The sequence below is a fragment of the Zosterops lateralis genome, assembly GCF_965231275.1.
Source record: "Zosterops lateralis genome assembly, chromosome: Z".
In the NCBI taxonomy this organism is placed as follows: Eukaryota; Metazoa; Chordata; class Aves; order Passeriformes; family Zosteropidae; genus Zosterops; species Zosterops lateralis.
In genome coordinates, this window is record NC_139800.1 from 38,858,693 (window position 1) to 38,881,164 (window position 22,472).

A 22,472-nucleotide genomic window follows, 5' to 3' on the forward strand; every position below is an offset into this window, starting at 1 on the left:
GACCACTGAAAACAATGAAGTGTTTCAGAAGGATTGTGTCACTGTTCCTCAGCCATATCCCAGGTCTTCAGAACACTCATAGGACCCTGTCTGGGTTCCCTTGAACTAAATGCTGCTTCCTTTTCTAACCTAATAATGATGCAACTAACCTCATTATGGGTTATGCTCCAGCTGAAGCAGCTTGCATCTTATATTTTACTAGGGAGAATCCAAAACAAAGATTCTTAAGAGGCTACTTATGAACGAACGTTGTTAGTCCCAGAAGGACATTATGAACTCCAAAGCCACCTCAGATCTGTGGTGCAGAGTGCCTAGGCTGGGGGAGAAAGCTGGTTATTTTTATGGAACTGCATGGAAGAAGAGAAACCATCCATGCTTATTTCGTAGCCTTTTTCCCAGGCATGTTCAAATCAACTTAGGTGAAAAATATCTGCAGTTCCTAAAACTTTTCTGAGTGTGCCACTTATAACAAAAGCAAGCAGCAAAAAACAAGGAATATCCCTACTGCAATTGTTCTCTCACATCCTGCCAGCTTTCTGAAGCAGTCACTCTGGTTTTGGAAATTTACTATGCTTTTTTCCTACAAGAAGAATCTTTACCATAAGGTAGAAGAAATCGTGATTATTTTTTAGAAAAGAGAGTTGGCCTGTATTTTTTAAAGTTTTGTTTTCCTAAAGACAAATAAGACTGGCATTTCTTACACACAAATCAGACTCTGGGACATAAAATCAGCACAGTGTTCTCTGCAAGGTAACTGTGATTTTCTAGTGATCGATTATTGGTTAGACAGAAGTACATATGAGACTTGAGTTTTTTAATTTGTTTTTATTTTCTTTTGGGTTTTTGTTTGTTGTTTTGTTTTGTTTTGTTTTGTTTTTTGTTTTGTTTTGTTTTGTTTTGTTTTGTTTTGTTTTGTTTTGTTTTGTTAGCATCTAATGAAAGCTGGTCAGTAAAAGCTTGCTATGAAATACAGTAATTTGCATGTTGGGCTATATAACACTAAAATACATCTTGACTGAGACCACACTCCTGTAGAAATCTATTCTTAACCCATAGCGTAGTAGGGTGAAATGACAGAAACTAGATTGCAAGCTACATGTCCACATGCAGCTTTTTAAGTGAGCCAGTTCAATATTTTTATTTCAGGAACAGAAATCTTGAATTTAGCCTCAATAGCAAAGCAAAAAATCCATCCAACACTTTGATTAAATAAAATAAATATCCTACCTTTGCCACTCAGAAAAAATGGCATACAAATAAACAATTTGTTTTTACTTCAGTAAAGATCATGGCTCATGAGTTATCTTAAGATTGCTGGTCTGGGGGAGTTGCTTGTGCACAGTCTTGTCACAGTTGTGCCTGACATAGCTTATTCTGTTTACACTGCTCAAATGGTTTTCACATATTGCCAGCCTCCTGTAGCTTGGCAAGTCGATTGCCATTACAAAGGAGCTTAGCTTTTCTGATTGCTGAGTTGTCTTCTGGCAGATGCAGATTGGTCCCTTCCTCTGTGTATTTGTACTAGGAGAATGGCAAGGATTTAAAAGTACCAAAAAAGTTTCAAAAGTCCTGGATTCAAATAAGTAGATTGGTTCCAAAGGGAGAGCATTGTGCTGCACATGTGTGATGCAGCAACTTGTGCAGTACCAAGCACACTTGGTAACTGCAGCAGTATATCTCAAGTTGATGAGATCTGTCCCTGGAGATTCAATGGTGAATTGACTCCTTCAGCTTCAGGGGCAACACACCACTATGCAAGTTCTTGGTACTATTTAGAAATGTATGGGCTTTGTTATCTGGTTACTTGTAGGGCCTGATAGCTGCAGTGGAGTTGGCAAATTTTGGCTGTTGCAAAGGTGACATGACTAGTTTTTAAAAGTTGTTGTTCCCGTGTCTTAGGAGAGTAGTATGCCGTTGGCAAAATACTTGGAATTTTGCATATATAGAGTTCCTCAAAAGCTGTTTTTTTAAAAAAAAAAAACAATTTGGAAAGTTATCCCCTGAAATGGAGAGATTCAAAGTAATGGACAAGTGTCTTCCTTCCAAGTTTTGATTTTTGGATTATTGCAGACAAACCACTGACTATTGTGATGAGCATGGCTAGCTAGGTCTCCTCTGGACTGGATGGCATCAACAGAGCTTTTAAGCAGAGGAAGCAGCTCTTGATTTCACCCCTTTCTCTCTGTTAACCTAGAAGGAGTGCATTGCATAGTCCCCACAGAGATGTCTTCAATGGCGCCAAGGCTGCCATGGCTGCTGTGACTGCAGCATACTGTCACAAGATTGCACAGTTTGATGGAAAATTATTTCTATCAGTACCTGCCCAGTTATTACCTGTAACTGCCACCACTGAACCTCTGTTCACTTCAGCAGATCATCACCACATTGGGCTTACAGTTTGGCTTGTGAACACATTGTGGTGTATAGGCAGGAGCAGCAGGGACAGTAACAGAGGGATGCCTAGTAGCTGTGTAACATGGTGGTTTTACCTTGCCTGAAATAATGAGAGCTGCTGCAACATGGCTGTCAGTTGATGCATTATAATAAAATTCTCAGAGAGGACTTGGAAGTGGTCCTAGTTCAGCTTCCTATCACAGATTTCTAAATGGGCACTCTTGTGAGGACTAAATTCTAACCATGGCTGTTGCTGTACTGATTTCCCTTGCATATGCTTACATTTTTGCACCTGGGCTCTCAAACATCCTTAGCAAAATATCTAAGGAATTGATATATCCACACAACACTTACAGCTCAGTACAAGCCTAAGTCAACATGCTGAATGTGAAAGTATTCCTGTCTCTTTCAAGGATTTCAACAAATTCTCAGCTTAGATTTCTCTACATACAGTTGTTAAATAAACTGGTAGGGTGAATTTATCTTCATAGTAAAAATGATACGTGTGTGTGTGTGTTTGCACATGTGTACATGCACCAAGAGTGTTCAGGAGGAGAGAAGAGCACAGTGGTATCATATTAGCTGACTGCATGGTAATTTCCCCAAAGAGACAGAACCTCCTATCATCCACAAAAGCATCAGTTTGCCTTGCTGCATGCATATCAGGGCACATTACGGAACAGCAGACATGTGACTTATGGTGCAAGACCTTCTGTAATTTAGACATTACCTCCTGTCATGCCAGCTAAACATCTTGTCCTTTAAGAAAAGAACTTCTTGTCCATAGTTCATTGGTAATTTACTTGTAGCCTTTCAATGCTCAATGAACACTAGATACATTTGCATTAATAAAGCTAACTTAAACAGCACTGAGAAATCTGATTGCACAGAAAATATCAGCAAAAACCTGTTAAGTAAAATATTTTCAAATGCCATGCATCTCAAAAAAAACCCCCTGAAACCCAAGATTTAAAAAATCCCTTATTATGAGTGAATGAAACTAGATGATGTGTTATGTAGCTCTTCTGAGGTATTTAACTTGTGAATTGATTATGAAGACTTTCATGCTGGAAAGATACAAATGCATAAGGGGGCTTGTGCAAGTGCTTTAAAAAGATAAGACATCCCCTCCAACATATCTTTATGTATTTGGCTCTGTGAGGTTTCCTTAGGCCAAAGAGTGCTCTTGAGATTACCTGGGTAAAGAAACATGTATTGCTTGTTTTAGCAATACACTGTGTGTCTTAAGGCATCAAAAAAGGGAGAAGTATGTATCATATGATTTCTTCCTTTTACTGTTGTGTAACAGTCTGCAAACCCTGATTTTTACACTAAATATATGCTCTAAAGTTTATAAGCTAAAGCCATTAGCACTGCTGGCTCTACGAGGGTTTAAGGGTGAACTTCACACAACTTGCACTTATTCTACTACTGTAGACAAGTTTCCTGTTAAAAATCAAAGTTTGTCTACTACTGCAACCAAGTCCATGTGTAAACCTACCAGTATCTCATCTGTGCTGTAACCTTTGATGTCATGAACAGTGTTTTCCAGAAGGTATTACTGGATGATATGCACATAAACAGTAACCACCAGTGGTGTTAAAAAACCTTTTACCGAACTTGGGTCCAGAGGCAGAAAAAATTTAAAAAGGAAACAAACAAAAAAAACCCCAAACCAAAAACAAAACAAAGAAAAACCAATAAAGCAGTTTTCAGACACCAAAACATGGGGAAATGAAAGGAGTTTCCTGGAAATGTTTCTGGCTGTGTCCCTGCCATGGTGCTGTGCCCAGTGGGAGATGCCTCACACGGCCTAGTGCCAGCCCCATGGAAGGGGCCGTGTTCAACCAAACCCCTGTCGGAGCTGCAGAGGCAACAGCTGCCCCAGCCGGGAGGAGCGGGCTGTGGCTGCCGGGGGCACCCGGGCCAGAGACCACCGGGCAGCCCGGGAGCCGCCACCACCCGACCCGAGCAGGAGCCCGCACCGGGACTGCCAACACTCGCCATTCCTGTCTCTTTGCCTCCAGACTTAGTTTTTCCTTCGTTCTGCAACCTGCCCGCTTTAAGTCCCTCTAAGTTAAATTCCACCAGGCTTAGCGTGCAGCCACCATCTCCGGCCCGGCGGCGCTCGGAGTAAATACTTGAGCAAACAGTGCCCGGGTTAGCGGCCCCAGCGGCGCGGGGTATCCCAGGCAGGCCCCGCGCCGCCCCCGGCCGCTCGGGCCCGTCCCGGGGCCATGGGGGCCATGGGGCAGGCCCCGCCCCGCCCGGCGGGAGGCGCGGCCCGGCCCGGCGCGGCCGCCAATGGGCTCTGCGGGGCGGGCACGGCCTCGGCCGGGATAAGAGGGGCCGCGAAAGCCGGGCCGCTGCGGGCAGAAGAGGCACCAGCGCCGGGGAGACGCTCGAGCCTGGTGAGCGTGGGCTGCGGCGCGGGGGAGAGGGCCGTCCTCAGCCGCCTCCTTCTCCCGCGTTGGGGCGGTTCCTGCCGGGAAGGAGCCGCCATTCCAGCTGCTTCCTCGGGAGACTGCCCGCTGCGCGCCCCGCGGCCCGGCTCCGCCGCCCGGGCGTGTTTACTGTGGGCCGAGGGGGGTGCGGGCGGCGGGGGGCTCGGCTGAGGCCGGTCGCGGGCGGCCTCGGGCCTGGCATCGCCGCGCTCCGGGCGCCCTGCCTGACCGCTGTTCTCCGTCCTCGGCAGGTCTGCCAGCATGAACCCTTTCCTGGCCGCGCTGTGCCTCTGCCTGGGCGTGGTTCTCGGCGCTCCGAGCCTAGACCCCGAGCTGGACGACCACTGGCAGCTGTGGAAGTCGTGGCACAAGAAGGACTACCATGAGGTGAGCCGGCGGGGTACGCGCTCGGGGCTGGGCCCCACCAGCTGAGTCATGTCTGCTTTGTTTGTTACAACGCCGGCTATGGGCAGCGCTTGGGAAGCCTAATCCTCCTCTTCCCAGGTTCCTTCCCTGTGTTTGTGTACTGACTCAGCTGCGCTGCGCTCTGCTGTTTTTGTTATGAGGGCGGCAAAAAGACTAGCTCTTAACACCGTTCACGCTCCCCATTCGAGTAGTCCACATTTGCCCGAGTATTATGAGCCTTAGAAAGCTTGTTGTTGTGTAAGTGAACTTGGTTTGAAATGCCTCCTTGAAGTACGCTGGTTTTTTTGCGTCCTAGAGAGAGGAAGGCTGGAGAAGAGTGGTGTGGGAGAAGAATTTGAAAATGATTGAAATCCATAATCTGGATCATGCGTTAGGAAGACACAGCTACAAGTTGGGAATGAATCAGTTTGGCGATATGGTATGTATGGAGACGTGTAATGTACAGTCCTTAGTAATGGTGTGTAATAGGTCGTGACTGCATATATTGGTTTGTTTTTCAGACAACTGATGAGTTCAGACAGCTGATGAATGGTTACATACACAAAAAGTCAGAAAGAAAATACAGAGGATCCCAGTTTCTTGAGCCAAACTTCCTGGAAGCACCGAGATCAGTAGATTGGCGAGAGAAGGGATATGTAACTCCAGTTAAAGACCAGGTACTATCTGATGGTGAATTTCTAACCAGTTATGGGTCCAGTTTCCTGAATGCTACATGCGCTTTCATAGAGGTTAAAACACCGTACCTGTTTCCTGGTGCCTGGTAGAAGCTTACTAAACTAAGCACCATTTTGTAACTGTCTGGGTTTGTAACCTACGATTTCACTTCATACTTCAGGGTCAGTGTGGCTCTTGCTGGGCATTCAGTACAACAGGAGCTCTGGAAGGGCAGCACTTCAGAAAAACTGGTAAACTTGTTTCACTGAGTGAACAGAATCTGGTGGACTGCTCTCGCCCTGAGGGGAATCAAGGCTGTAATGGTGGTCTCATGGACCAAGCTTTTCAATACGTGCAGGATAATGGAGGCATTGATTCAGAGGAATCCTACCCATACACTGCAAAGGTAAGTGCAGTAGCTGAACTTTTATTGCAGGTGTCATGTCTTTTGTGTGGAAAAGTTTGTGTATTGGGAAATTCATACCTAGAAAGAAAAATGTTTTCTATTGCTGCATCTGCAATTCCTGTTGTGTCTTTGTTAAGAGAATTAGCATGACTGCTAGCCCCGGTAAGAATCACATACTGCACTGGTCTTTGAGGTCAAAATCTTGACAGACCAGTCAGAAAGAACTGGAGCAAGTATTCTTATTCCTCCCCCTTGTTGTTGCCCTTCTTTCGTGCCTTATCTTGGTTGCCACACCAAACCAAGAGCCCATCCCTTGTCAACTGTGCTAGTTAGTGATAGGAGAGCAATTCATCTTCCCATAGCTGACCTATTACAGAGTTGCTACCTATAGACCACCTAATTTTTGTGGCTGGTGTCAATTGGATTTTTAACAGTCATTAATTTCTTGAGTTCTGTTTCTGGACTAAATGTGCATAAATGGAGATAATGGACAGGCTTTTAAAATCCCTCTAATGATCTATGAAATGTTAAACAGATACAAGAGGATGAAAGAACAGTAATCAATTGTGGTGTCATTTGAGAGCCCGTAGCTTGTGGCTTTCAACTTTTAAGAGTTCTGCTCACTACAGAGGATCTTCTCTTTCAGTTTGTTTTGTGTTGTCTGAGTGGGCAATAGCATTACATTTGTTGTGAACAACACTGAATCTGGATTCCTGTTCACCTGTGTCCCTGTAATCTCAACTTTTTCCTAATCTTGGCTGTTGTAGAGATCCCAATTGGCTATAGAAAGTACAAAACATAAGCAACCGAGGTGTAGTCTCTGTTCATTTAGTTGGGGAAACAACTTTGGTACTAACCTATAATGTAGGTGAGAGAAGGCCGTGCTTGCTTGAATGTGTTTCAGTTTCACATGACCTGACTTCCAAACTAGGCCTCACCTCACTTCTCCTGCTGTAAGTGTATGTGACATCAGCAGTTCAGGCTTCACTGTCAAACACTCCGCCCCCCCCACCCCCCCCCCCCCCAAAAAAAAAAAAAAAAAAAAAAAAAAGAAACAACAACAAAAAACCCCGCTATGTTGGTATGTAAGGTCATGTAATACAAATTGCTAGCTTTCAAGTCATTCTGCACAGCTTTTCAAACTATGACATGTTAAAATTGTGGATTTTAAGTGCTTGGTCAATGAGCAGTTTTTGGACTGCTTAGTAATTAATGAATACTTGGCTTTCTTCCATTGCCCATTAATGCATTCTAGGCTTCTTTCCTTCCTGTGAAGATATTTGTCCTGCCCACCAAAGAGGGCAGAATTCCAGAATGTGGTGGCCCTCTGCACCTCAGTCAAGTTGGTGGGAATTTTTTGGTCCCCACTGTCATTTACTTTCTCTGTACTTTTGAGAAACTCAGAAGCAGTTCTTCTGTATTCCCTGTTATCCTTGCAAAGTGCTGCTGAGGCAGTTGGATCCTCTTCAGTCCCTTGCTTTCAAAGCAGCAAAGTCACATAATATGTGGTAGTTCTGTGCTCACCTGTGTGTTAAATGGAAAACGTGTAATAACTACAGCTTTCTCTACTTAGGATGATGAAGACTGTCGCTACAAGGCAGAATACAATGCTGCTAATGACACTGGCTTTGTTGACATCCCTCAAGGACATGAAAGAGCTCTCATGAAAGCAGTTGCAGCTGTGGGTCCAGTGTCTGTTGCTATTGATGCAGGCCATTCTTCATTTCAGTTCTATCAGTCAGGTGGGGATTTGTTAATTATATTAATTCAGAGAACTGGGTTTTTTTAATTACTCAGTATTCATTAGCCCACAGTTAAATAGATGAAAAAAACCCCAACAAACCAGGTATGGTAATTCAGAAGTCATTTTAATTCTAGGTCAGATTTTCCACATGTATTTCTCTTGCATATGCCTCTACTTATCCCTCAGTTTTTGCCATGGTATAATTCACTTACGATTCCTTTCTCTAACTTTAAAGAAGCTGTGCAACATTTAAGTTGAAATACACAAAGCTTCTCATGAGGGATGAGGGTTTTCTAAGATGATTTTGCTCATGAGTGAACTTACACCTTTACAGGTATCTACTATGAACCAGACTGCAGCAGTGAAGACTTAGACCATGGTGTTCTGGTTGTAGGTTATGGCTTTGAGGGGGAAGATGTAGATGGGAAGAAATACTGGATTGTTAAGAACAGGTAAGAACAGGTAATACTGTGTCGTGTATCCTGGGGAGAATAGAAAGTAGTTTGTCACTTGCAAGGGGAGAGGTAGAGAGACAACAGTAATTAAAATCTGTGTGTGGGAAATCTGGAGATTGTTTTCAGATTATATGGTATGACAAAGGGTAAAATCCAACTCGTGCTGCTGCTTACTAATAAAGTAAGCCCAAAGTAGCCATCTTATTCTGTTTGTTCAGTTAATTTATGGGAGCTCAGTGCTGAAACAGCCTGTGAACCAAGATAATAAAGCAGTGGAGCAGGAGGAAGCCTGCTTGTGGGGGTGTAATGGATTTTTTTTGGAAACAGAGTGCTGCTCACTTCTGTGAAATAGGATAATACTTGAACTTTAAAGATGGAGTTACCTCCTAGATTGGAGGGAAAATATATTAATGCCAAAGGGCACATCACATGAGCTTGTCTCATGTTCTCAGTATCACTGGGGCACCACCCTCAAATGCTGTTTGCAGCCTTTGACTTCCTTTAAATTGCCTGGGAGAAGTGTCTGAGCTTCAGGCACCTGTAGTCAAGGTTTGCACATCAGTGTGACTACCTCATGAGAGAATGGCTGCATTCTTCAGTTCTGTGAGCTTGAGATGCCTTCTGGGATGCTTTTAATTGCTGGAAAATACTGAAGTTTTTGGCTGCAACTATGTTGGATTTTCTCCACAAGTGTGGAAAGCAGCAGTTTCCAGTTTTAAACACTTGCAGGCAAGGACAATAAATAAGTAACTTCTGAATATGTAAACAAACCTTCTGCTTTTGTTTTCAGCTGGGGTGAAAAATGGGGTGACAAAGGATATATCTACATGGCCAAGGACAGGAAGAACCACTGTGGAATAGCAACAGCTGCTAGCTATCCACTCGTATAATTTGAAGACTGAACATTTCAGTACAAGAGGGGATTTAAACTGAATGACCAAACCCATGTTCGCATGTGGTAGCCTTGTGTCTTTCAAAACTCAACTTGATTTTTAAAACTCTTGAAGTATATTTTACATGTTGGTGACATGCCACTTGTTTAAATTAATGTAAATGTTGGTATGTAAACAGCTTGTAATATTGCTGGCTTTTGACTGCTTAATTCAATAATTCAGTAGATTCTTTGTATTTTTCCTTTTTTTTTTTTTTTTTAACTGCAATGTGTCCAAAGGTTTACTTTTTAAATAAATACTTAAATTCCACTGTATACAGATGACTTGGCATTTTGGTCTTTTTTCCTAGTTGGGACTTTTGTCAAATAGGCATCCTAAATCATACTCTTAGGTGAAGTATATATGTGTGCGTCTCTCTCCACTGGTCACTAAAGTGCAGCCCTGTCTGGGAATGGCTAATAGCTGTTACAAAACAACGTGTAGAATTTATGATACAGATTATTTTAAATGGGAAGTGGAAAATTATCTCTGGTTCCTTGTGTCTCATAACAAAGGTTTTCAGTCTTGTCATCTTCTGTATGCAGCATCTGATCTTGACTTAGCTTTTAATTCTGTTAGTGTTTTCTTTATGGCACCTCGAAATACCACACATGTAGTTTGTGCAGCTATGTCCTTTTAAACATTATAGCAGGAACACCCAAAGCACACCTGAACTGTTCAGAGGGCTTGTTTCTGGAGATGTGTAGGACACTAGATACTGTCTTCCCCTGGTACCAGCTTCAGCTGGAGAAGGAAGGGAGGGAAAGGAAGAAATTATTTCCTTATGGAAAGTGACGTATGGCTTTGTTACTTGTATACTTGCTGGCTGACTTAACTGAGGTGATTTACACGGTGCCCCATATGTCCTTTTCTCTCTGCAGGTGTCACTGCTGCTGAAACATGAGTATAAGTTGTTTATATACTACTATTCATGTGTGGTTTGGGTACCAGTAGTTCCTGCAGAGGATGGTGAACATCAAAAATGGGGAGAATGCTTGGCTTGGCTTTTGGGTGTTGATGTCAGCTCTTGCTCTTGAGCTGTAGGTGAAGGAGGTGTAGTTGTGAAGCATAACTAGCACAAGTTCTGAGTTCATGGACCTGTAGGTTTTTGTGCAGAGTATCTTTTCAGAAGCTGATAGCCACACACACAAAGGAACACTTAGACTGGAACATGTGGATGATTAATTTCCTTATTCTTGATAGTGTAAGTCTTTAGTATGCATTTAATAAACTCTCTCAAAGAGAAAAAAAAGGTGAGTTTTCCATAATAATAATAACAATTGTGAGTTGTTCATGTGCTGCTTGTAAAATGAATTCTTTCAGCCTGAAATTCCTGACAAGTTTGGTTTATTTTTTTTTTTTTTAAGGAAGAGCCTCACTCAACCCAGTGGCTATTTAACAAGGCCACAGAAGAAGTACTGGTTAGAATTTAGCTGTTAAATTGACTTGCTAAGCTAGTTATGTAGACCATGCACACTGCTTAGTGAAGCTATGGAATAAATATTATGGAACTCACCAGGTGGTCATCTAAAGGCTGATACTCAGAAGGAAGTGGTGATGGGTCTTTAAAATGAGAGACAGGAGCAAAATGTTGCCAGAGAAGTGACTATAAAAGCTCCTTATGCAGGAGATGATTTTCTTTATTGCTGCCAGAACTAAGAATGGACTGACACCTAGCTATCTTAACACTTTTTAATCCTGGAAACTGATGTTATTGTGATCCTGGTAGTGCTTCATGCTTTGGGATTTCTTTATTGGCTGACACAGGACTGCGACCAGTACAAAGCTTGCTGGTTCTTGAACTGCTGAAAAACTGGGCAACAGGGAAAGATGTTTGGTGCAAAATCCAGGGTTAAAAAAAGTTGATGGGAAAACAAGGTATTTTTAATAACCAGATGGGAAATAAAAAGGAAATAACCTTCCAAAACATCTGTGTGTAAAAGGGCATGTAGCTCAGAAAAGAGGCATCATCCATTTGACTTTTTTAGAAAAAAATATGTGATAATACAGTTTATTTGTGTGGATAAAAACTTGCTGACTGTTCTAGCTGAACATCCTCTTCACAATGGAATAATAAAGAAAGGGACAGGGTAAGTCAGGTCATGTAGATAACTCAATATTTACACAATCTGTAGTAACAGCTTCACCCAGAATGGTCTTACATGACACTACAAAGACTGGTTGTTTTTTTTTTTTTTGTGTAAGTTGTAGTTTGTGTAAGTTTTTTTTTCTTAGGAATATAAAGAACATATTTCAAGATCAGTATTAGGTCTGGTTTTGTGATTCCATTGCAGTGGCCCTTTTGTAAAGTGGCCCTATCTTCTGTAAAGCTGTTTTATTTACTCAGAAATACTACAGTAAAGTAGCAAAATATTCCATAGTGGTATATGTGCTGTTGGGGAAAATATTGTCTGTTCAGAGTTGTTCCTTTGTGAAGATACAGCAAATGCATGTTATGTGTGGTCACGGAAAGCTCCAAAGTGGTCCCCAGAAAGCCATGGTAATTAAAGCTCTTGATTACTGTTCCAGTGTTTTCTCGCCTGAGCTTCCTTCGGTTATATATGCCTACTGATAGCTGAAGCTGCATTTATTAAAAGATGTGTTACTTTTAAATACACTAGTGCACATGTATTATCAGTAAAAAATCCTACCTATACTGCCTGGTTCAGGCCCTGTCTAAATTACAGCTACAGTTGTTAATGGAGTTTTACGCGTATTGAAATACAAGAGCTGGGCACTATGTTGCATGCTAGATGGCAGTTCTGTACAGTGGTAAACCTTTGTAGTCTTTCTTTGCTAGCATCTGAATTGTGAATAGGGGGTTTTTATTGGAATTTGGGAAGAAAAAAAAGTTTTATGTTTGGTTTTCATGTGCTGATGCTTCTTAGACTGTTTTTGTCTGAAAGATCTCTTAGCAGTTTCCCTGCTGTTTGTTGAATGTATTTATCACTCACTGGGCATGAGTTTTTAAAGACATGTATTCTTGAGGCAAGGCAAGTAATGATATTAAATTGTTTCACTTAGACATGAAGTTCTTATTCTTTAGAGTCTGGTAACAAATGAATTTAACTGTCATGTAGGAAACTATTTTCCCTTAAGAACACTCAAATTTCTCATACTATGACTGCTGAGTAGAATGGAATTTTGGTGGGGTTTTTTATAATGTGATTGGTCTTTGTATTTGTTAATGTAAAATCAATTTCTAAACATTAACAATGAAACAAATTTATTCTGCTTCACAAGCCATGCACTAAAGTAATTTTCAAAATGCTTCAAAGAAATACGGTAACAAAATATTTGTCATTTCATGTTGTGAAAAACTTACAGGAAAGGCAAGCATGATTAATTATATCAGTGGGGGTTTTCTATAATGAAAGATTAATTGTTGATCTGCATAACAGCTCTTGGAAAACATAGTTCCAAGACAACCAGAAACAGAAAAAATGGGAATATCCACTTGCAAAAATAAAAAAATGGACTTCTGAATATCAGTTATGCAGCATTTGCTCCTTTATCTCATTGATAAAATAACAAATCCTGTCATATATGTCTTAAGCTTAATGCCAGCTAATCAGTTTTTACATATGAGAGACTGACAGCAGTTCCTGGCTATTAACCAAGGAATTGAGCATACCCTGAAGGCTGTCACAATATAACCTGATGTTTCTGCTCTCTTTGGACTTTACCAAGATGTACGATAGATTGAGCACCGATATTGATTTGCTGTCTGCCCAATAATCTTCAGTCTTTTTGCTGGGAAGTCATAGCACAAAATGCTGACTCAACTAATACACTAATTTGAGGGAAAAATTGTTTAAATCAGTTATAGGGATGTTATTATCATATTTGCTGATCAGAGTTTTATTGAATCATGAGTGAAATTTTGGGTAAGTGCAGGGGCACCTAAAGCATTTGGAAGAAATGCTAAAATCATAAACAAAATTTCATTTGCAATTCCCAAAACTGACCTTGGGCAATACTCAATAAGGCTCTCCTGAAAACAGACAGGGAGCAGGAGGGTTGGCCACAGGGTGGAGACCTGATCCATGGATTGATTAGTTTAGATAGATGAGGAGGAGTCTCAGAAAAATCTCAGAAGATGCCACCTTCATTTGTGTTCGCAAGTGAACTTGACTGTTTTGGGTTTTTTTTCAAGCTTGGTGTATAAAGGTTTATTGTCCAGTGATCTTAAAATACTATTGCTGCAACACTTTTTGTTTCCATCCTGCCTGTTTTCTGCTGAAGAGCTACTGCCAACCTCTGTGCACAAAGGAGCAACCTCAGTGTACATACGGCAGTGGCCATTTGTAAAATACTTATTTGACTATTTTTTACAATGTTTCTTCTTGTTTTGTTCACTGACAGTTCTCACCACCTCTAGGAGATCTAAAACGTACCTCTGAGGGAAACTTGTTAGACTTTCCCAATAAAGTGATGCTGGGAAACACACTGTAGTAGTAACACAGTGTGTTGTCAGGTGTGGTGCTGCAGTGCTGATAACTAGTACCTTCTGCAGTCCTGGTTTGGGAAGTGATCAAAAATGGAGCAGAGTCAGAGAGTGAGCCAGTCCCTTCCCCAGCACCTTCAGAAGGCTCTTCCAATTAAAGGTGGCTTTGTGAGGTCCTCTAGGAAAAGATTGTTGTTGTTCTGAGAGCTCAGCAAGGAAGAGATGATTTGCTGGCCTTGTGTTGTTCATATGCTTAGAGATACTTTGGACATTCACCTGGAATTAACTTTGTGTTTCAAAGTTCTTTGTCTGTACTATTGTGTATTCTCCCAGGGTGAGAATGGTTTAGGTGTGCTCCCCTAGGATGCCACTGAGGGCCCTCTGAAGCTACTACAGCTATTACTTCCTGCCTCTACTAGGAAAAGTTGCTGTCTCAGGAAGTGCCATAGAAATATTCTAAGTTCTATTGAGTAAGATTTTGGGGTTTTAATTACTAATGAAAGCTTCCCGCACAGGGTGCATGCCATGACATAGAACTGTTTAAAATGCTAAGCTATTAGACACTCAAACTGGCTTAGGGTGTCTGAGGAGTTGATGCTGAAATGGGATTTTGAGAACTCCTTGAGGCTGTAGTGTGTCTTGGAACACAACTGTTTTTGCTTAAAACCAAAGGTCAGATGAGGTAGATTCAGGGCTGCCAAGTCAGGTGGTTTCTTTCCCACAAGGAAGTATACTTCTAAGCATATCTCTGTAATATATCAGTTTATGCTGCTGGTAACAAGGCACAAAAACAGCCTTAGATAGGGCTGTCCACAGAACCCTTAAACCAGTTCATTGCTGTGTGTGCAAGTGCCCATTTTTGCTAGATACAGCAAAAAACCAAAAACAACAACAAAACCCCCACCAAAAATAAAACCACATAGGCAATCTTTTTACCATAATAGTACGGCAATGCCAAAATTGTGAATGCAAGTTCTTCTCAATAGCCATTTTAACATTCCTTCTGCTCAGCATGTTTAGCAGGGTTGCTTTCCTCATTCAAGCATGCAGCATAAACTGACAGCAGGGGATTTTTGGAACTGGAAATATATACTCGAAACATCAGCTATGTTGTAAAATTGCATTGGCTTTTGGAGATTTATAATCTACTCTCTCGTAGTTAAAAGAAACGTCTCTCTCTGTTTATATAGAAATTCCAATGCCTTGTGCAAAAGTTTAGAATAAATCCTGCTGCCTTTTTGCTATTTGTTACTTGCTAGTCATGGGAAGAATTGGAGAGGACCTGTGTTTTCTAAGTCAGTGCTGTTACAAGCATTCCTGTCACATTTCTCTCAAAATGTAATAGAGCATTTCATCTTGTGTACACAAGATGCCCATCAGGGATACTTTTGAAATGTTATTTCTGTAGCAGTGTTTCCAGACATTTCAACAAATTTTATGTCCCCTTTGTGTTAGCAATTCTGCAAACCAAGAGCAAAAGAAACTCCCTCCACACTGAATTTTTAATCTAAACTGTCACAGAGATGAAAAGTGGGAGAGAAAGAAGGCCAAAAGCAGTGAGGCTGCCTGCCAGAGGGCAGGCTACTGATTAGCAGCTGTGGGTGTGTGTTTGCAGGAAGGCTAGCCCCTTCGCTTTGTCTTCTCCCAGCATATCTTCAGAAGAGCTAAAAGTAAACATCCCCATTCGTGTTCTGCTGAGCTTAAATTTCAGATCTACATTTGTCTGCATGGCCCTTTCCACTCATCCTCTCTGCTTTTGTTTGAGCAGTCTCCTTTTTCTGTGCCAGAATAATAAATCATGCGTGTTGTAAGGGAGAAAATTGTCCATGCAGGAACAAAACAGGAAACTTGGTGATCAAAAGGGCAAAAGGCAGATGGTGTGTCACCCGGTATGGTGTCTCAGAGCTGTGCTCCTCGGAGCACACCATGACAAGGCCGGTGCTGCAGCACTGGGCGTGGAGAGGAGCTGACCTCTTTTTTTTCCCAGGCATGTGCCGACGGAGCACTGGAGCGTCTGCTGAATTGATGAGACACCGTGAACTGTCATGCCCGGGCTGGGATTAGGCTGGCCATGCACATTTAGCCTGAGCACAGCTGACCCAGTAATCGGGCAGGCGCAGTATCTCCTTCAGAGCTGTCCCTTCCAAAGTAATAAAATATTCACCCTGTGATGTGCTCAGCAGCTGACAACAATTCTTAGGCCAAACTCTTGTTTATCAACGTAGGAGTACATAGCTGTCTTGGCCAACACCCTCTGCAAGCTGGCTCACTGAACTGCCTTCACTGAGTGCAGTGCTCAGAGCTACAAAAGCTGCTACCAGAAAACAGGTTGCTGGGCTCCTGATGAACAGAGTCTTGCAAAACCATGATGCAAATCATTCCGTTGGATGAAAGCAACCTCCTCAGGGCAGATCACAGTGGAAAATCCTCTCTCTATGAAGTATTAAAATCAGTTCACTTAAATCAGATCACATGCTTGGTTTGAGGTTTTTGGGTTTGTATTTTCTGAAATTGCATCTGTATTTCCAGAAAGCTAGTAACAAAAACCAAAGGCGTTTTTGGTAGTGATACATGGGGTTTATGAACACTGTCTATGATGACATGAAGCTTGAATGGTAGAGAACGTCTCATCAAAATTTCAGGTGTCCCCTACCTCTGGGTGACTGTGTGCAGATCCTCTATGTCGATGTTAATTTACTCTCTGCTATTCCCACTTTTGGGCCTGGATGTCTCTGGAAAATAAATACTTTTACTTTTGCAGTCTCACAGAAGTTAATGACTTTATAATCTTTCCTCTTATTAAAACTCCTCTTCCACAGGCACCAATCCCCATTTTCTCAATGAGTCTCTGTGGTATAATCTGTGTAAGCTAAAAGCTCTTTCTTGTTCTCTGTCTCAAATTATCTGGTATTTTATAAATGAAGAAAACTTTTGCCTGGCTTTTCCAGAAATGAGAGTCGGCTGTATTTAAGAACCAGCAAAACTCCTCATGTGTGTGTTTTGTTGAAAACAGAATAAAGTATCAGCTTTTGATAAAAAATGCTCAGAGACACATTTGATCCTACATTTCAAAGAGCATCTGCATTTCAGCTGCCTTGCTTTCTCAGGGATGGGTGAGGTCCTGCTGCAGAGTGTCCAGGATCAGCTCCTCAGAGTGCTGGGCTGGCAGGGCAACAGCACAGGCAGCCAGGGTGCCATGGGACTGGCGGGAAGCCTGCCAGCCCCAACCTGTTCTCTGATCCCCCATCTTGTGATTGAAGTCACAAGGCCATCTCTCTGTGGCTGACTGCTCAGACTCACTCAGTTTCCAGTCAAAGTAATTTGTGAACAACTGCGCATTTATTAGAGACTGGTGGGGTTGCTGTGTTTTCTTGTGTTATTGGACACCACTAGGTTTAAGTAGTTTGCCTTTACTTTACATGTGAAGTAGGTGCAAATGTTCCCAATAATTGTAAAGAAGAATTATGTTTGGCAAAGAGTTTGACAAGCCGTGCTTTAACAACAGTCACATGTGTAGATATACCTGGCACAGTACAAATAGTATAGTTTCTCCAAAAGTAACAGGAAGTCAAATGGGCACTGACTTATTCATATATAATTTTATGCTGAGAAGCTATTGAATACTGATACAAAGGCACATATGTGAACCAGTGTTTCGTTCACGTGTGTCTGTTCCTTCCTCTACTTGGTGCTTCCATGTGAAAGAAATAAAGTTTAGAAGACTCCTGCTTATATGTTAAAAGTTTAAAGTGTTAAGATCCTCTTAATTGTTGTGTAATAGGTGTATTAATGTTCTAACTGGTTTGTAATTGTAAGTCCCTGTGGCGTAGCAGTGAAGAGCCACCTCCGTGGTCCCCCGGCAAAGGCAGGGAACAAATTTACTCTTCAAAACCCGGCGGACCCAGCTGCCGCGGAGCTGCCCGGGCCACCGCCATCGCCTCGGGCAGGACGAGAGGCCTCGTTCCCCTGAGGGGCCGCCCGTGCCCCTCTGTCGCCGCCTCGGAGGGGGCCAGGGCCGCTTCGCCCCTCGCCCTACAACAAACCAGCGTTCTCAGAGGCGCCGCGGGGGCCCCTGCCGGCAGCCCCACAACCCACCGCTATGGGGGCACCCCGCCATGGGGTCACCCCGCCCACACCCCCATAGCGGGTCTGCCCCGCCGCCCCGCCAACCATTGGCATGCAGATTAGCAGAACTCCCATAAAGCCCCGCTGTGGATTGGGACATATTCAGCACCAAAAGTCCCCCACCAAAATAAACCAGCTTAAAATCTGGACCCACAGAAGACAGTACTGAACTGGCTATGCCCTAAGGTATTGATAAACAGTTTTTTTGTGTCTCGCTGTAACTGCAAAGGTGCCCGAGGGGAGGGATACCCCCGGATTGCCCCGGCTAAAGCGAGTTCCAGGCGCATCTGCGAGGGCGGGGGTCCAGCCCTGCAGTGACCTGAGGCTGCAAAGCCGAACAGACCCTCCTCCTCGAGGGTGAACCAGGGAGAGCTGACCATCCCTCGAGCCACCCCTTTGAGAGCTGATCAATAAAGGCATCTTAAGGAGAAAACATTATCTCTGCCCATTTTTAACTCATGTATTGTGCTGATGAGTATCTGAGGAATAATACTAGGCATTGCTGACTTCTGCATCTGGAGGCAGTCACAACACCTTCATTATGAGCACTGCCTGCTTCTCTCAGAAGCCCTGATGGCAACTTGTGTTATGTCCCCTTTCACACCACTCCAACCACTAAATAATCTCTGATTCTTTTAAAAAAATCTCTGTCTTACTTTCTCAGCAGCCCTCAGATACCTTGCAAAACCATGATGGGAGGCCATGGAAGGAAGTTGTGGCCTAGTGTTGCAAGGGCTTTGTAGGTGGTGTCCCCTCATCCCGCAGTTAGTGTAATAAAGCTCTGCAGAAATGGTCAGAACTAGTATCACACTGCAGAGGGAAACTCTAAAGCTCACCCTGAGCCTTTAAGAAGGACTTTGTGGAGTGGTGTGTTTGCGGGGTTGTGCTATATGTAGGAGAATACATACCAAAACTTAGGTAGATGGAAGCAGGACTCTAGCAAAGAATATCTGCTCTTCACACTGAATAAAGTTGCTTGCTTTCTTAATCTGCTTTTGAGGTTTGCATGGGTTGTTTATACAAGGCAGATATGGATCTTTTTGTAAGTACCAGCCACAAAGCAGCCCGCAAACTAGGAACATTGTCATTTAATCATCAGCAGCCACCCAAGTAGCAGCGGTTAGTCAGAGCAGTGTCCCAGCACTAGCCCCTCCACTAACTCGTGCTTTTGGTGCAAACTGAGGAAAAAAACCAAAATCTTGGCAAAATAGCAGCTGGAATTAGATCCAGGCTTTGCTGTGAAACTGTACTTAAATGAAGGCAAGTTGGATACTGTAAGGCTGGCAGTAAGTAGGGCACTGAATGACTGACATATTGCAGAGTGCAGGTGTATATATCCTGCCAGCAGGAACACAGATATTAACCACTAGACTGGGTATACCCCCAATGCAAAACAAACTTCCAGCATGTCCCTAAGTGGTGGTTTTTAGAGGCCTTGTGGTTAAGCTGAGGAGTGCCACATCTCTGCTCTGACCTTATCATCTCTCCTGGCCCCTTGGGAACAGGGCCATGTTACCAGTGATCTTTCCAATACAAAACTTGTTAGTTGACTTAGACTGGCCTCAAATTACACTTGGTTTTAGGTTTACAACTTAAAAAATGCAACAGAGTTCCTCAATAAATAGTGACATCGACATCTATTTGTCTTCCTATATAGACACTCTGAGAAAGAGAGAGAAGTAATATATATGTATATGTCTAAAAAAAAAAAAGAAATTGTATATATATGTACTCAGTGGATATTTTTTCCACAGGAAAACTTATTTATTAGTTTCCATAATCAGGGTGCACAATTGTATCATGCAGTAAAAATTATTACCTAAACCATCTTTTTTTTTTTTTTTTCCTGCTTCCTCTTCAGTCTCCAGTATTTAAGTGTTGTTTGTGTTCTACTGTTGATAGTAGAGAAGCACGTGATGAGGAACAGAATAAATAAGTACACGCTGTACTTGCTGATCCTGGGCAGTTGTCACAGCTTTAAAAAGTGACAGATGAACACCTGCATTGAGAGTGCTTTGGTACCTGAAGCAGCACTGAAATCACATCCTCGCCCCTGGGATAGCAATAACTATAGATAAATACTCATCCTTAATAATTTTCTGTCTGCTTTTGTTCAGCCTGCCTCTTCTTAAGGAATAATAAAACACATTTGCAAGTTAAAAATATCTGTTGGGTTTTCTTGGCAGGAATATTTTTAACTTCTCTCTATGTTCTAATGTAATTCACAGAATGTTCTTAATAAAGTTTTTTGTCAGCACAGTGGGGGGTGTGGGTCGGGGTGAAAATGAGAAGAAGATACAGGAGTTGTTTACATCAAGGAGGTTGCCTAAAAGAACATTCATATAACGAGACAAGAGAGTTATAAAGGGGGTTAGACAGGAGGGTCTAATACTTACAGTGACCTAAAGCCCAGTTTTCACATCCTTATCACTTAATATAATCACACATTTCTTTTAATTGCTAATTTTTGGTCTCATTGGTTAATGACTGCTAGTTTCACAGTGGGTTTAGGCAGTGTCAAATCTGAGATCTAGCACCAGAGGGCCTTCAGGATGGCTGGCTATAGAAGCTAGAAGTGTCAGACTCACAGAATCATTAGGGTTGGAAGGGACCTCTGGAGATCATCCAGTCTAACCCCCCTTCCAAGGCTACAGCAAGTTACAAAGGAATCTGTCCAAATGGGTTTTGAATGTCTTCACAGAGGAAGATTCCAGGACAGTCTGTTTCAGTCCTCTGCCACTCTCAGTGTAAAGAAATTCTTCCTCATGCTAAGGTGGAATTTCCTGTGTTTTACTTTATGGCAATTTGTCCTTTTCCTGTCTCTGGTCACCACTGAAAAGAGTCTTACACCATCCCCTTGGGCACCCACCTTTAAGATATTTATATGTATTAATGAGATCCCTTCTCTGTCTTCTCCTTCTCCAGACTAAACAGGCATCTCCTGCAGTCTCTCCTCGTAAGAGAGCTGCTCCAGACTCCAAATCATCTTTGTGACCCTCTGCTGGACTTTCTTCAATAGCTCCTTGTCTCCCTTGTCCTGAGGAGCCCAGAAGTGGACATGGCACTCCAGATGAGGCCAGGTATCTGGGGGCACAACTCCCTCAACCTTCTGGCCATGTTCCTCCCAATTCATCTCAAGATAGTCTTGGCCCTCTACAAGGGCACTGCCAGCTCATGGACAGCCTGTGATCCACCAAGAGTCCCAGGTCCTTCTCTACAGAGCTGCTCTCTAGGAGCAACTCCTGACCTGTCCTGGCCCTTGGGGTTGTTTCTTCCCAGGTGGTGGACCAACACCTGCCCTTGTTGAACTCATTAAGTTTCTCTCTGCCCAACTCTCCTGCCTATCCAGGTCCCATGGAATGGCAGCAGAACCTTCAGGTGGATCAGCCACTTCCTCAGTTTAGTGCCATCAGCAAACTTGCTGAGGGTACATTCTATCCCTTCATCTGGGACATTGATAAACAAATTGAACAATACTGGTTCCAGTATTGATCCCAGAGAATGCCACTGCTGTTGGTCTCCAGGTGGATTCTGCTCTGCTGATCACGACCCTCTGAGCTCTGCCATTCAGCCAGCTCCTGATCCACCTCACTATCCAGTCCTCCAACTCACATTTCCTGAGCTTACCTGTGAGGATGTTATGGGAGACAGTGCCAAAAGCCTTGCTGCAGTCAAGGCAGACTACATCCACTGCTCTCCCCTCACTGACCCATCCTTGCCATGCCGCCACAAAATTTATCAGATCAGTCAAGCATGATTTCCCCTTGGTGAATCCATGGTGACTACTTCCAACAACCTTTTTGTCCTCTATATGCCTGGGCAGACCTCCAGAATGAGCTGTTCCATTCCCTTTTCAGGTGTGGAAGTGAGGCTGATGGGACATACCTTCCCAGGTCCTCCTTCTTGTCCTTTTTAGGGATGGCAGTAATGCTGACTTTCCTCCAGTCATCAGGCACCTCTCCTGTTCTCCATGATTTTGCACAGATAATGAAGGTTGATTTAGCAATCTGGCAGTTCCCTGGGCACCCATGGGTGCCTCCCATCAGAGCCCATGGATTTATGGGAGTTAAGTCTCTCTAGCTGATCTCTAACCCAGCCCTCTATGACCAGGGCCAAGTTTTCCTTTCTCCAGCCTTCCTCTCTTGCCTCTGAGGTCGGGGAATCCTGAGGGCTGGCCTCACCAGTAAAGAGACAAAGAAGGCATTCAGTAATTTTACCTTCTCTGTGTCTTCCATCTCCAGGACACCCATCTGATTCAGCAGTGGCCCCACATTTTCCCTAATCTTCCTTTTGCTGCTGATGTACTTGTAGAAACCCTTTCAGTTGCCCTCACCAGATTCAAAGCCAAATGGGCCTTGGTCTTCCTTGTCTCATCCCTGCATACTCCGATGATGTTCCTATAGTCCTCCCATAGGGCCTGGCTCTTTTTTCAGATCCCAGAAATT

The 22,472-nt window shown here is 43.0% G+C and overlaps 1 protein-coding gene across 1 annotated transcript; it reads left to right on the forward strand.

The window, feature by feature from the left end:
• Window positions 1-4,721: 4,721 nt before the first annotated feature.
• CTSL (cathepsin L) lies at window positions 4,722-9,730 on the forward strand. Its single transcript, XM_083883946.1, has 8 exons — window positions 4,722-4,805; window positions 5,090-5,225; window positions 5,560-5,682; window positions 5,765-5,920; window positions 6,100-6,324; window positions 7,898-8,066; window positions 8,403-8,520; window positions 9,314-9,730. Exons 2-8 carry the CDS (start codon window positions 5,100-5,102, stop codon window positions 9,411-9,413), a joined length of 1,017 nt encoding a protein of 338 aa, XP_083740072.1. The 5' UTR covers window positions 4,722-4,805; window positions 5,090-5,099; the 3' UTR covers window positions 9,414-9,730.
• The last annotated feature ends 12,742 nt before the right edge of the window (window positions 9,731-22,472 follow it).

Bases quoted from the DNA above. Each gene is read 5' to 3' on its own strand.
- CTSL (XM_083883946.1), top strand. From the start codon at position 5,100: ATGAACCCTTTCCTGGCCGCGCTGTGCCTCTGCCTGGGCGTGGTTCTC. The intron at 5,226-5,559 runs GTGAGCCGGCGG...TTTGCGTCCTAG, and splicing joins ACAAGAAGGACTACCATGAG to AGAGAGGAAGGCTGGAGAAG. The intron at 5,921-6,099 runs GTACTATCTGAT...TTCATACTTCAG, and splicing joins TAACTCCAGTTAAAGACCAG to GGTCAGTGTGGCTCTTGCTG.